Source organism: Trachemys scripta, chromosome 10 (genome assembly GCF_013100865.1).
Source record: "Trachemys scripta elegans isolate TJP31775 chromosome 10, CAS_Tse_1.0, whole genome shotgun sequence".
NCBI classification, from domain to species: Eukaryota; Metazoa; Chordata; order Testudines; family Emydidae; genus Trachemys; species Trachemys scripta.
The window spans coordinates 77,536,188-77,551,003 of NC_048307.1; the positions used below are offsets into that span (position 1 = coordinate 77,536,188).

Sequence of the window (14,816 nt, forward strand, 5' to 3'; positions counted from 1 at the left end):
CACACGCTGTGTGTTGTTTCTCCTCCTTTCTCGGAGATTACATCATTGCTGGTGAGGTCACCTTTTTACAGAGTTGGATATATTTCATGCTTTACGAGATGATCAAACCACAAAGGAGGGTTCCCTGTTTACCACAAGGAATATGGAATTGCAAACTAATTATTTTACCCTTTTCAACTGAAAAGATGTTCTGTTTTTGAAAGGAAATTGCTGTTTTTCAGAAAACATGATATCTTTTGGTGTTCACTGTGGAAAATAAGTATAAGACTAAAAATAACTTGACTCATGAGAGTTCTAGATTATTTTTCCAAGCAATATGCAAATGTTTTAGGTGTTATAGCACAACAATAATTGCAGAAAATTCTGCATCAAATTACAATTGTAGATCAACTTCAAGATCTTTATACACCTATGCTTTGATTTATTTGCACATGGACTTGTTGCTAATATGAGGCTCTAATTGCATGAAAGCATGAAAATTGCAGTAGTTTCTTTATATTTTAAGTTGGTGAATGCATGCTGTTGGATGATACTTTACCTATATTGTTTTCCTAAATTTGAGTTAGTTGGAAAAAATTACTTTTGAAAATTAATACTTGAAGCTATCCAAAAATTTTGGTGGTTACAGGATGAGTGTAAATGTTTTAATTAACAGCTATTTCATTTGTTACATTTTTTTCTCAATGTTGTAGGAAAGCATCTGTTTTTCAATACAAAGAAATATGGGATTTAATTTAATCCATAAAATAGTTAATCAGGTCATTTTTTATATATATGATTGTAAGTCTTACTCACTTTCATTATAGATGTGTTTGTTCTTTAACTGTTAGAAATGCCATGTTCTTCTAATATAAATTGTTTGGAATCTAGATGTAGTATTCTGGAATATGAATAATGTAGGAAGCGCTTGCCCTCTAGTGGTTATAAAAATTCGACATGCCTATATAATCCTATTCAACCAACTGGAAAAAGCAAAATCTTCCTCAAACAAGACACTTTAAATTAGCAAATAAAGGACCCTGGGAATGCTACTTTATTCATTATATGGATTATAATGTGTTCTGAAATACAGTTCCATATCCTAGCAGTAAACATGAAATTCTACATTACCAGAATTGAACACATTTACTAGATGGAAGGCAGAAGGGCTAGAGACCCTAGTTTATAGACTAATATAACTATAACACTTTCCTTCCATTATCTCTAACATATTATCCCCATCCAAAAATAAGGTTCTGAAAAATTTTATGAGTGTCTGTCTGTAAAGCTTGGAATCCATAACTCCGACAAAAAGTAAAATTTGTCAGCAATCTTATATTTCCAAATCACACACCCAAATCAAATACCCAGGTATAAATTGCTCTGAAAATAGCCCCAAATACCCCCCAAAACTTCCCTGGGGATATCCCTGGAACCTGGATAGTTTCCTAGTAGATGTCTCTAACTTTTCCATTATGTAGTAGTCCCAACTTTACAGGTTGTTATCCAAGAAACCTCTGGGAAAAGGTCTGTTTTCTACAGACACACAAATCTGGTCTAATAACATATCTTCATAAAAGGTAAAACCCAGTTTCTTACTGTAATAGAGTGGGATTTTCAAAAGCACTTAAGTGACTTACAAACACAAATCTCAGTGAAAATAAATGGGTTTTGCCCTTAAGTCACTTAAGTGCTTTTGAAAATTCCATCCTGAACCCACAGTATGTCCCTGCTTAACACAGACACCAACATAATCCCTCGAGTAGTAGTTACTAGACTCTTAGTCAAGCTCTCTCTAAGATTCAGACAAAATAGGCATTCCTCACACACGAATTAAACATATTTGAACAAAGTTGTTCCTACAATCAATGGAGGAAGAAAAGGTTTTTGGAACAGGAGACAAGTTTGATCCTTCTTACTGGGCTGGCAAAATGCTATGCCAGCAATGATTTCATACATTGAGTATCCACTATTATATAACCTATACATTCAGTCTCCATCATCACTACTACTGGTATAATTTCATCTTTGAATGCCACCTTTTCTTTATCTTTTTAACATCACACAAGAACCCCAGAGTTTGATCAGATACTGTAAATTCTGAAGCATTAACATAACGCCCTTGGACTGTAAGCTTTCCCTGTGTTTAAAGTAATAAGAATGGGTAGTAGAAGAATATAGTACATTTTAAATGATAGCTATAACATGTCTTGGACTCTTTTTAAACTGTCAAGCTACAATTACCAGGTTGGTAGCCCTCAAATCAGTCCTCTTGGTTTTGATCTGCAGAGTTGCATAAACACATCACTGCCTCTGTGTTCCATTCTTGTGAGAACAAGAATCATGTATATTTCTATAATATGTGTTCTCTCAAGAACAGAGCGGAGAAGAGAATCAGGGATAGTGAAATACCTACATGCCACCCTTGATCAGAAGAAAACAAAGAAGGGGTGGTAGTTTTGTTATTGGCAGGTGCTTCAGCTAAGAAGTTGTGAAGCTGCTGTTCTGGGATCAAATAAATATATATAATTTTTAAGTCTGGGAGTATTACTTTTTTTTCTTTAAAAAAGCTAAAACTTAGGTCTGTTAATCTTAAATATTCCATTTAAAATTGAGTACATGATGGCAAGGAGAAGGGTGTTAAAATTCCTTAGGAAAAGTTAGGAATATCTCTTCTTTAAAAAGAGATACAACAACATGGCCTGTTCTTGTCACATCCAATCTGTGTTGACTTGGCAATTAAAAAAAAAATTAAGGCTTCCTTGGTAAAGAATATGGCATGCCAGTGATGGAGTGGCCTCCTTTTCTAAAAGGCATCCATCACAATGTTTAAGTAAAGCCTTTTGTATCAAATGTTTAGTATGGCAAATAGTTTTTAACTGCTTAATCCAAATTAGATGTTCGTCACCAATTTTAGCTCAAGACTGGCATATAGAGTATTATTAAGATGGCCATAGGAGTTATTCACTTACAAATGGCAGGATAGTCAGAGCTTCTACAGTTTTGAGCTTAACTAATTTTCATATCAGAAGGCACAACCGTTTTTGTTAACACAAAAGGCATGTGTTTTGAAATATATGTGCGGTCTAATGAGTAAACTTTCAGTTCCCAAAACCAGGGAAACCACAATATTATTCTACCATTATGGTCTTGGCAACATTGAAGATTTAAGGGAACTCTCCCACTGTTGCTTTTAGGACCGGTGCAACCACACCTGTGCAAGCAACAGTGGGAGCCCTAGGGTAAATTTTCAAAAGCGCCTGAAAGTCCCATTTTCAGATGTGGCTTAGGCACTTAGTAGTCAACCAAAAGTCAATGGGACTAAGTGTAAGACTCTTTTGAAAATGGGACTTATCCTCCTAGATCACTCCGGACAGAGGCTTTTGAAAATTGTACACTCTAAAGGAGTGCATTTTCCTCTAAGTGTTACTACATTGTTCAGATTGACATTAATGAAAGCTGCATGCACAACAAGAGAATATACCCGCAAGTCTAATGCATTAATTATGCTCCTTTAAATTAGTCTAAAACAAAATTAGGTTTTGGCCCTTTAAATGTTTTGTAGAAGAAAATCCACAACCATGAAAAAGGAGATACTGTTCTCATCCCCCAAAATAATGTGAAAAGGGACACGTTGTAATTGAATGTTACTTTTACATTAACACATTCTATTCGTTGTTGTAATTGACTTCCACAAGACATGTTTTTTTGTGTTTAATCATTTACAGAATACCCAAAGGATAAGCAGTTCTCAGTCTACCCAGCCTCTTGCTACCCCTGTGGTGTCTGTGACAACTCCAAGCTTGCCTCCTCAGGGACTGGTGTACTCAGCCATGCCTACCGCCTACAACACTGGTAAGTGTCATTTTTTCTTTTTAACTTACCATTTACCTGATAGGTGCAGCTAAGGCTTTCATGATTCTGAATCTCAGAAGGTTTACATGTTTTAGACCCTTTATCTTACTTGAATATTTACTTTAGGTGAGGGCTCTTTCTTGTTAGCTGAAAATTAGCCTTTAGTTTGTGAGAAGTGTTACTGATACGGAAACATACGTAGATGATCCAGTGTCCTTACTAGTGGTTTGAGGTCTGGAGATCTCTGAGTTCCCTTGAGGTTTACGAATAAAGGGTGGAACTTCTGGAGCAAAGCAAAGGCCTTTCAGCCTTTCCCAAGGAAACCCTCAGGAGTCCATGTTCCCCAAATCCCTGTTTTAAATGAGTCCCACCAGGTGTCCCGGTTGGAATAGGTCATTCCTTCATTATTACTCTTCCAACTAAGTCTAAATTTTGACACCGTTTTGGCCATCCTTTTTTTGGTTTTTAAATCCCCTTGTTTGCAAATTACAACTTCAGCACAGTCCTTGAGTTGTATTAGTATCCCGCTTCTGTCTATATAAATGCAACTGTTGTCTTTTTTTCCCACAGCCTTTTTCTGTTAATATAGTTGATGCTCAGGGTTCATACAGATGACACAACAAAACAATCCCTGCTTTGAAGTGCTTAGTCTGTTTTGGCTCACTCAGGAGTTGTAACTTGAAAGTGACTCTGTTTTTGTTAGTAGTAGTAGTACATATTTATATTATGGCAGTGCCTTAAAGGTTTTAAGCACTGTACAAACAGAGAGAGACAATCCCTACCCTGAAGGCCTTAACAGTTAGAAGATATAGACAAAGAATAGAGGATGGGGATGAAACATACTGTCAAATGAGTATGATAAATAATTAGCACTGCTTTGTTTGATACGTCTCTTGTGTTCTGTGGCTTGTTGTGGTAATATAATCTTAACTCTGAATTTTCTGGTTTTGTAATGTTTTTAACGTACCTGTGTTTGAAAAGTAGAATGCATTCAAACCACTATCATGTGCCTACAACCTGAACTTCACCTTAGTTTTCTTGTGTGGGATATGTAAGTGTTTGATGTGAAATGGATATAATATTTCTGAGGGGAAGAAAAAGATGGTTATTGATAGATGTGGTACTTGTACCATCCGTAACTTATTTCTAACTGGAAAATTTTGTTCTTAAACCTTAAACTGGTATAATCTTGCTGGATGTGGATGTTGCATGAGGATGGTATCTCAAGCTATCAGTTCCTCAGAAGCTCAGTAAGTAGCCACGCTTGGTACAGAGCCACGCTTGAACAGAGCAAACACATCTCACAAACACAGAAATTCTATTCTTGCCCTCTGTGACAATTGCTACAAAAAGACCTAAGCTTTAAAGGAACCTCAGGTTCTATAGTAAAACTCCTTTCATTGTACGAACATTCTCTGTCTCAGCATAGCTTTTCCATATCAAATCAGACCAGTGGTTTATAAAACCAGGCTTCCTGCCTTTAGCACTAGCAGATATCTGACTATTTAGGCACGGTAGATAAAATTACAGTGCACCTACCTAAATGTGCAGTTATATACGTGGTGGAGGGAACAGAGTTCCTTCCTGATCCTTGTCATCAGTCACCTTATGACTGAAGCATAAGATGTTACTATGCATTATCATAAATATTGTTTCTTTGCAATTTCAGTTTATTTTCCTACAAGTTTTCATCCCAGACTCAGATGTTAAAGAAATCCCTCTGGGGATCCACGGATGCAGAGCAGCACACCCATCTCAAACATTTACCTTTATTCCAGTCCCAGCTTGTTAGAGGTCTAACTTCTTTGAGTTTTATTGAGTGCAAATATATCTTGCTGACTGGAGATTGAATTCAATGGATAAGAGGAATAAAGCTGTCAAAAAGAAGAGATTCTCTTTACTCTTGTAAGAGGACTCTGGCTTTATCAGTGTGTGAAAAATTCTCCAGAAATTGACATTCTTATCCATGCAGACAGATTTCAGTGCTAATGAGGTGCTTTGCAGAGTCATTGTGATGAAAAACTGGCAATTAAGGAAAAAGAAGTGCACAAATAGCTGTTTAGTTTGTTCGGCTATCAAACTGCCTTCTCCTGTACCTCATAAAAGGATCTCATCACAACAGTCTCTCTGGCTCTGCGTGTTGAGAGTTGCCATTGAAGTGATTCGCAGCCTGAGCAAACCTCCTTTTATACAGCAGGGCTAGGGTTATGTCCTTTTTAAAGATGTTAAAAAAATGTAATCCAACTAGGGATATGCTTCTTTGTAAGCCAACAGAAGGGCCCTGTTTCTGAGACCTTAAAACCCCAGGCCCAATGTCCGGGCTATGCAGAAATGCCCCCTCAGAAGGCTACAGCTTAAAATCTTGAGAGGAGGTGTATCCTCCCCCCGCCACTCCAAGCACATCAGCGGCATTTAGATCCTTTCACGTAGTGTCCTCTTGGTTGGTCGGTATGCCTGCATCTCTGGTAACTCCCCAACCAACACTAGGCTTTCACTACAATAATGTAGGGCAGTGTTTCCCAAACTTGGAATGCCGCTTGTGTAGGGAAAGCCCCTGGCGGGCCGGGCCGTTTTGTTTACCTGCCGCATCCGCAGGTTCGGACGATTGCAGCTCCCACTGGCCGCGGATCGCTGCTCCAGGCCAGTGGGAGATGCTGGAAGTGGTGGCCAGTACATCCCTCAGCCCGTGCTGCTTCCAGCAGCTCCCATTGGCCTGGAGCAGCGAACCGCAGCCACTGGGAGCTGCGATCGGCCGAACCTGCAGACGCGGTAGGTAAACAAACGGTCCCGCCCCACCAGGGGCTTTCCCTACACAAGCGGCGTCCCAAGTTTGGGAAACACTGATGTAGGGCATACTGTGTTTAAGATTTCTACTGTGTAAGACGTTTGGAGCTCTTTACTCATGTAGCACGTTATTCTTTACCTAGCAGCACCTTTGAGCATGTACGAATTGCATCGATTCCAGTGCAACGGACTGGAAATCTAACAAAAGATTAATACAAATGTGAATCCTTTCAAATCAGGAAGTACTTGGAGATTGTCAGTGCACATTTTTCTAGAATCCAGATGCTGCTTTCAGATTTGGACCTCGTGGCATTTAGTGATGCTTCTGGGTGTGAAGGAGAAAGTTGTTGAGAAAGAAGTTTCAGAGGTCTGAAGAGATTGTAATGTCCTTTGGTGACATGGATGGGACAGACGGTGATGGCTCTCCTCCTTACCTTTTAGATACAGCATGGAGTTAAACCTATTTCTTTCTCTGAAGAGACATAGGGAAGAAGGGTCATATTCACAGTGTGTTCCACAGTTTATGTAGCTGAACAATCCTTACAAATTGGTGTCTTCACAATTCAGCCCCTAAGATCATGGCTGCAGATCAAGTCTAACTTCCTGTGCAGAAAGAGCTTAGAGATCAGCCTGTGTGCAAAAGAGCTATTTCTAGTTAGTTAACTTGGATTTCTTGTTGTTTTTGTTGAGCAGTATTATACCTTGAGAATATGTCCAGACTCATACAGTTGGAACTTTGGCAGCAATGGTAGCTGAAATTTCACTCTGCCTCAGAAGATGAGATTTTTAAAGCTACAACATGGAATACCTCCACATTTCACAGAACATTAATGTAACAATAGTATCGTGGAAGATAGCTATTACATGTTTAAATCTGTATCTCGTTTTGTCCAATATAGGACCCACAATAATAAAATCCAGCCTTCTTTTCCTTTATCTGTCTGCAAATAGCAACCTAATACCCTACTGAAGGGTATGGTATAAGTACCTGCACAGACAAGCATACTCTTTCACCACCGGTTGGGTATTAATCACATACATCTATAAATCCAATACAGAATGTCTCTAGAATTTACAATCAGAAAAGTACTACTTCTAAGCATTTTCTGAATATGGTCGTGTTTATAGATGACAACGTTTGGGTGTACTTTTACTCTATAAGAGACACTCAGGCCTGGATTTAAGAGAGACAGATTGTGCAGTGCTTGTATGATTTACATCTTCCAAGGCATATCAGCTGTTGCACCCTGAAGGGACAAGTCCTTAACTGACAGACCGTTAGTGCAGGCTCTAGAGTCAAAATCCGTAGCCCACTTGATCTACAAATCATAGTTACGGGGCTGCTGCTCGGACCTCGTTTCTGGCCTCTCTGAGTGCACCCCCTTAGGTATGAGGCCTTGTGTCTTTAACTCACTAGGTTGGAGTCCCATGGCTCTCCCACTTTTAGAGTAGATCCTGGGCAACAGGATGCCCACAGTAACACGGTGTTTACCCCAACCGGTCTGACTGGGTTCAGGTACCTGCAGAAGCTGTGACTAGCACTGAATACTGTGCCCCTTAACAGCAGGAACAAAGCCTAATAGAAAAGTGGTTTAAAACAATAAAAAGTCTACGTGCATGTCTGTCTGTCTATCTTCATGAGGAGGGACCCCAGTAAGTCTAATTTATGGGTTCTCCTTCATTCTCACTCTCCCTGAGGCCTAGTCTTCACTTACCGGCTGGTCCGGAGGCACGCCATCGATGTTCTGGGATCGATTTATCGCGTCTGGTTAAGACGCGATAAATCGATCCCGGATCGATCCCGGAAGTGCTCACAATCGACGCCGGTACTCCAGCTCGCCGAGAGGAGTACGCGACGTCGACGGGGGGAGACTTCCGGCCGCGTCTGGACCGCGGTAAGTCCGGAGTAAGGTACTTCGAATTCAGCTACGTTATTAACGTAGCTGAATTTGCATACCTTAGTCCGAAGTCCAGACTAAGTGTAGACCAGCCCTGAGTGTGTTCAACTCCAGGCCTAAATCCTTTTCTCTTGAATTTTCTGAGCCTGGTGAAACTGGTTGGGGGACTCAGCAGGGATCGGGAGTAGCAACTAAATTCAGTAGCCCTTGGTGTTTGCTGTTATCTGGGCTATTGGCCTGCTCCTTGTCTGCATGTAGAAAGACTCTTACTGAATTAATTCAGTATATGCATACAGTAAATAGCTTTCCAGCAATCAGGCAAGCAGCACATACAGTATTCATCAATTATTACAGAGCAGCTCCAAATAGTCACACTAGACTGTGTAGTCCTAGAAAAGATCTCATGAGAAATTGAACTATAAATAGGAACTGACTGTCATTTCAGACAGGTGTCAATGTATAAATCTGTTTTGTACGTCGCCAGAAAGATGCCTCTTAAGTAAATTGTTAGTTAATCTCTTGTGGCAATGCAAAGTAACTTTTTTCTTCCTGACATTTTGTGTCATTCACAAGAGATCAGAAATTATATTAAGGAAACTGTATTGCAAAGTGATTAAGAGCAGAGAAGTGTTTGCAGCTTTCTCTTTTAAAACCTGAAAGGAAAGCATAAGTGATAATGATGAACTGAAAATAACTTCCTATGTGTGAATGAGCAGCGAGAACTATCTAAGCATTATATCCTGGCAAAAAAAAAAAAGCCAATAATTGAATTGTTGATTAAAACTGTACAGTGTTCCTCTCAATCAGCATATAAAAACTGTATCCAACTGCATGACACGTTCTTACTATATATAAAAAGAATAATTTAGTTTTTAGGCTCTAAGTCATCAGTTATATACCACATGAATATAAGAATGAAATTGAATTATGGTGGAAAAGGAGTTTGATCCGTTATAGACTGCCAGCGATGCTTTTAGAGCTTTAGATATGTCTTGCAAATATTTCCTTATGCCATAGGAGATGAATGTTATGATTTGAGATTTTTTTTTTTGCTTTTTTGCTGAACTAGCTTTTTTTTAAAAAAAGCTTTTACATTATCACCATCACTGTGATAAAGGCAGGTGAGTACATTTTTTCCCTTAGATGGTACATTTTCATAGCAGTTTTGTAAAGTAGCTATAGTTACAGGATTTGATTATTTTCTGGGCCAACATCCACTTGGCCCAGGAGAAGGGGAGAAGCCCTCAGGAAGATGGTACTAGGTTCCCTGATTATCTGCTTTGCACAACTCCTGCTCCAGTATAGGTTAGAGCAGCCTAGAGGCTGCTCTGACCTATGCTAGCATGCATTGATCTCCATGAGACACTTTACCAGTTTAGAATTGCTAGAACACAATAGTGATCCAGCCAAGCCCCCTACACCAGTGGCAGAAGGCAATGTGGCACAGGAGCTGGTTATACCAGTTGGGATGTCGCCTCTCTTGGAGGAATTCTCAGCTGGTCATATACTGAGCAGAGCAGAGGGGCTGGATCGGAGGAAAGAATCTGGCTCTCCCACTGTGTCAAGGCAGGTTTTCTCTTGTGCCAGATTTATTATATTAAATTATTTCAGTTGGTTTAGTGGCCTGTCTTAATGCCCACTTTTGTATTTTATTTAGAAGTTTCTGGAAAGAGCAAAATATTCAGAAATGTACACGGTAAAACCAGCACAGTAATGAACATTTTCTTTTATATGCCTAGGAGAAGACGTGTTGGATGAAATACTTGTATTGTCATATTTATTGGTGTAAATAAACCCAAATCAAGCAATAGCAACTAGGAGTTGGAAGCAGGGTTGAGAAGAGAGAGCATTCTGAGGCCATGATCCTGCAAAGGGATCTGTGTGAGCAGACCCTTGTGATGTCAGTGGAACACCACACAAATGAAAGGGTCTGCCCTTTTGGATCCTTTTGCATAATCAGCCTGTAGCTGATTTAAACAGGGAGCTGAAACGTTGGTTCTTACAACTGAACACAGTATAAACTATTTTTCTTCTTTTTCAGATTACTCCTTGACTAGTGCAGACCTGTCTGCCCTGCAGGGCTTTAACTCCCCAGGAATGCTGTCTTTAGGACAGGTATCTGCCTGGCAACAGCACCATCTAGGGCAAGCAGCCCTTAGCTCTCTTGTGTAAGTGGATCTGTAATGTTAACTTACCACACCCGACTGGGAACATCTGCTACTTTGATTACAAATGAATAATTCTGCATTTGACACTATTCAATAAGACTCTACTTTAATTTCTCCCTCAATGCACACGTATGTGCATTTTTCATGTGTTTGCCAGTCAGCTCACTGGTTGTGAAATTACTGTAGTTATTTAAAAAAAAAAAAAAAAAGGGGGGGGGGGAGTTGGTACATTGCCTTCCAATTTGTCTGTTCAGTATGTAACACAGTGCTGGTTCTGTGTAAGTAATAATGCTGACAAACATCACCACTCTGCAAACATTACCAAGAAAACACCTACCTGAAAGCTTGACACACATTTCAAAAAATTAAACATTTCTATTTGTCTTAATTCCTTTAAACACAAGTAAAATACATAAGAACAAACCACAGAGTAGTTGGACACTCAAGTTCCATGGAAGAGCACAGCACTAATGGAACAATTGTATCTAAAATTTTATCCATTTCTTCCTGCTAAAAGACACTTCAATCTAATTGGTTATGCTTCATCTGGGGCTTCCTGAACAATAAGATATGTAATAAATACCAGCTCTCTGTGAATTAGTTCAGGATTTGGGACACCTTTAATTCACAATTTTCAGCTTTGAGTCTTACACTAAGCATTCAATCAATGTTTTTTATGTCTGTGGTTAGCTTGGATAAAGTTTGAGTATGGGCTACAAGATTTCACAACACTTAATATTTAAATATAAATATCATTGTAACATTTTTTTTTTTTAATTTCCCCAGTGCTGGAGGCCAGTTATCTCAGGGTTCAAATTTATCCATTAATACCAACCAAAACATCAACATAAAGTCCGAACCAATTTCACCTCCACGGGACCGTGTGACTCCATCTGGGTTTCCTCCGCAGCAGCAGCAGCAATCCCGGCAGGAAATGGGCCGTTCCCCTGTTGACAGTCTCAGTAGTTCCAGCAGTTCTTATGATGGCAGTGATCGGGAGGACCCAAGAAATGATTTCCATTCACCTGTTGGGTTGGGAAGACCACCAAATACAGAAGATAGAGAGAGCCCATCAGTGAAACGAATGAGGGTGGACACGTGGGCAACATAAACTTTCAGCATTGCCACTTCTGTTTTGTGTTATCACAGTGAACTGTCCTGACATATCTAAATATATAAATAAGGACATGAAATAAATATATTTATATGTATATACATACATGCATATATATATCTTCACATGTGTATATATATATGTGCGAGTGTATGTAGCATATACAAAATCATCAGGCACTTACTACAAACTCCTTGTATAGCTGCAGTTGTCCCATGGTAAAAATATAACAAAACAATCCTATAGGTATTGGTCTAGTCTGGCACTTACCTGGACATGCTGTTCTAATAATATAACCTGTTCTACAAAGAAACATTGTACCCATCTATAATCCTGCCACACTAGATTGCAGAAACCAAGAGGGCTCCCCTGTAGTAATGTCCCCATGTGTTTTATTAAAGCCGTATGGTTACTTGTAGTTAAGAAACAATGCTTTGTAGCAGCAGAGCAGTAGAAAAGCAGGAAAAAGAAAGCAATACTGTACATAAAATGTCCTTTATATTACCCAACCTGGCATGGGTCTCTGTTGCAGAGAGTGCATGGCGAAGGGCTGAAGGTATAAAAACCTGTTTTGCACGTGCAAAAAAATGTATTGGGTCAAAGAAGTGGTTCTTAATTAAAAAAAAAAAAAGTGAGAGAGAGAGAAGACATAGAGAACTCGCATGAAATATTCAGAAAATAGCCTAGAAAATAGAGCATTAACAAAATAAAATTAATATATTAAGTTATAATTGGAATATGTTTGAAAAGTTTCTTTTTACGTTCTATCTTTGAAAAATATAGAAAGAAACGGATTAGCTCATGTATATTTTATATTAAAGAAAACAATACCCGTATGAATTGAAGACTATATATAAAAGTTATATACAGTACTTTTGGACACATTCTGCTATGAATTATTTATATAAGCCAAAGCTGTATGATGTAGCTTTTTGTAGAGTATAGTTTTATCTTGTTATTTTGACTTTCTAGTTTTTTGCTTTCAGAAGAGGGAAAAAAAAAACTTGCAGGCAGAACGTTGGGGGAAAAATAAGCCATGAACACTTATTATTCTATATGTAAATTAAAATTTGAGCCAAACTCTTTGTGTATATAGCATCTTAAATATACCACCTTTGGTGTAAGTACCTACGTATTGTACGTTCACCAGATTAAAAAGTATATTTTTGTGGATTGACGCCAACTTGAAAAAAGGCGAGGTCCTTATTAAGTAGAGTATTCACTGTTTAATATTTACTATTTTGTTAAATATACTGTACTTTCTTTGGATTTTAATTATTATTAATATTATTATCCAGATTTTTCAGAGGATGTATAAAGGGGTTGTCCCCTTCACTGGTGGTGAATGTGTGCCGTTAAAATGTAATCTCTGTGCTGTATGGTTAAGCTTCATTATACATTTTATATATATGTATATAAATAGCAAAGTGGCAAAAAAAAAACCAACAAAAATCCGGTGTTAAGTTCATCCCACATAAATATTAAAAATCTGTTAAAACACATTTTAAGGCATTATTTTAAAACTGCCTCTTGTGAGAAAATATTCAGTGGAAAAACTTGACCTAATTACTTATGTTAGGGAAATGATAACACGTATCAGATGAGCACAAAAGGTTTTGTAAGTGGTAAGTGGTTTGGGACAAAACACTTGCTTTGGAAATAAATCCTCTCATGTCTCCTTCTAACATTCAAAAAAATTGAGCAAGAAATCCAAATGCCCAACATGCTATGTATCTGGTTAGTAGAATTGCAGGATCAGAACTTTAGCTTTCTCATGCAAGGAGGCTCACTAATGCAAGAGTAAGGGTTTGCAAGATCTGGCTCCAATACAGCAGCAAATTCTCCCATCATTCAGGGATGTTAGGAGTACCATAATCTCTGCTTTTAAACTGATACTGCTATTGCTAATCTATTGAACTTTGGCAAAGATTTACTTAAAACTGGATCTGTACAGAGTAAGTCGCTAATGGGGGGCCAAAAATCTGACACAATTCGTTCTGCTTTAGTAAGTATGTGCTTAACTTATGTTTTGAGTTAAAACTCTGTGTGCTTTCAAATCCCTACTACTTCTCTTGTCATCCTTATGCCTAATTATGCTATATTATTATATCCCTCCTCACTACGAACAAAATAAAATGTAGACTTTTAAGAAACATAAATCTAACTACTAGCCACTCTAATTTTGGGAAAAATTGAAGTTGTTTTATGTGTCACACAAAACTCTTTGAAGTTAATTCTATATATTTATTGAAACATTTTTCTCTTGGGCATTCAACACTTTTTAAGGAAATTTTCTAGTAACGTCACTCAGTTGATGCTATAATTAAAAAAAACATGAGGTAGAAATGGAAATCCAGTGTGTACAGCCATCTCCTTGACATCTGCTTGTACACGGAATGATCCAAGAACAAATGTACTACAGGTGGATTTCAAGACTAAATCTGTTGTGTTATCAGTGTAACTTAAAATTACAGAACTTTTTAAAACATTTGAGGCAAACTTTGACTTCCTTTCAAACTAATCTACATTTAGTAAATTGAAACTAGAGTAGTCACTGCAACAGAAGAGCCTACAGAGGATTTCAATTTTCAAATGAAAACTGCATTTCCAAAGTATTTTAGTTCCCTTACCGTTTCATGGAACCTTTAATGCTTTGAAAAGTTATGTGCTTTTTTTTTGTTATTTATGCACGTATATGAACTTTGCTGTACATTTGAGTGGGAGTTCTGCATTCACATTTACTGTCTATTTTCTTGTGTGCCTTATGAGATGGCTTTGCTGACTGTATGTCAAATAGTCTTTATTTCTATGCAGGTTTGTAAGCAGTACTATTACTGTTTTCTAAAACAATGTTACATAAGGTTTGGAGTTTGTATTTAAATCACACCAACTGACTAATGTAAAACTTGTGCAATTCTTAGGAATTGAGGATCAGACTGTTAACCTGTTGCCCATAGCCCTGTAATGGAATCCAGTAGATAAGCCTCTGCAACAACATCCCGTCTATCTGTGGAAGAA

The 14,816-nt window shown here is 38.2% G+C and overlaps 1 protein-coding gene across 10 annotated transcripts in view; it reads left to right on the forward strand.

Annotated features, from left to right (window-relative positions):
• MEF2A (myocyte enhancer factor 2A) overlaps window positions 1-13,240 on the forward strand; it is a 151,234-nt gene extending 137,994 nt beyond the window's left edge. For all 10 annotated transcript variants that reach the window (XM_034784857.1, XM_034784852.1, XM_034784856.1 and 7 more), the window contains 3 exons: window positions 3,708-3,834; window positions 10,558-10,684; window positions 11,471-13,240. In XM_034784857.1, coding sequence (XP_034640748.1) covers window positions 3,708-3,834; window positions 10,558-10,684; window positions 11,471-11,795 — 579 coding nt within the window. In that variant the 3' untranslated portion in view covers window positions 11,796-13,240. The remainder of the gene's footprint in view (window positions 1-3,707; window positions 3,835-10,557; window positions 10,685-11,470) is intronic.
• Window positions 13,241-14,816: the final 1,576 nt, after the last annotated feature.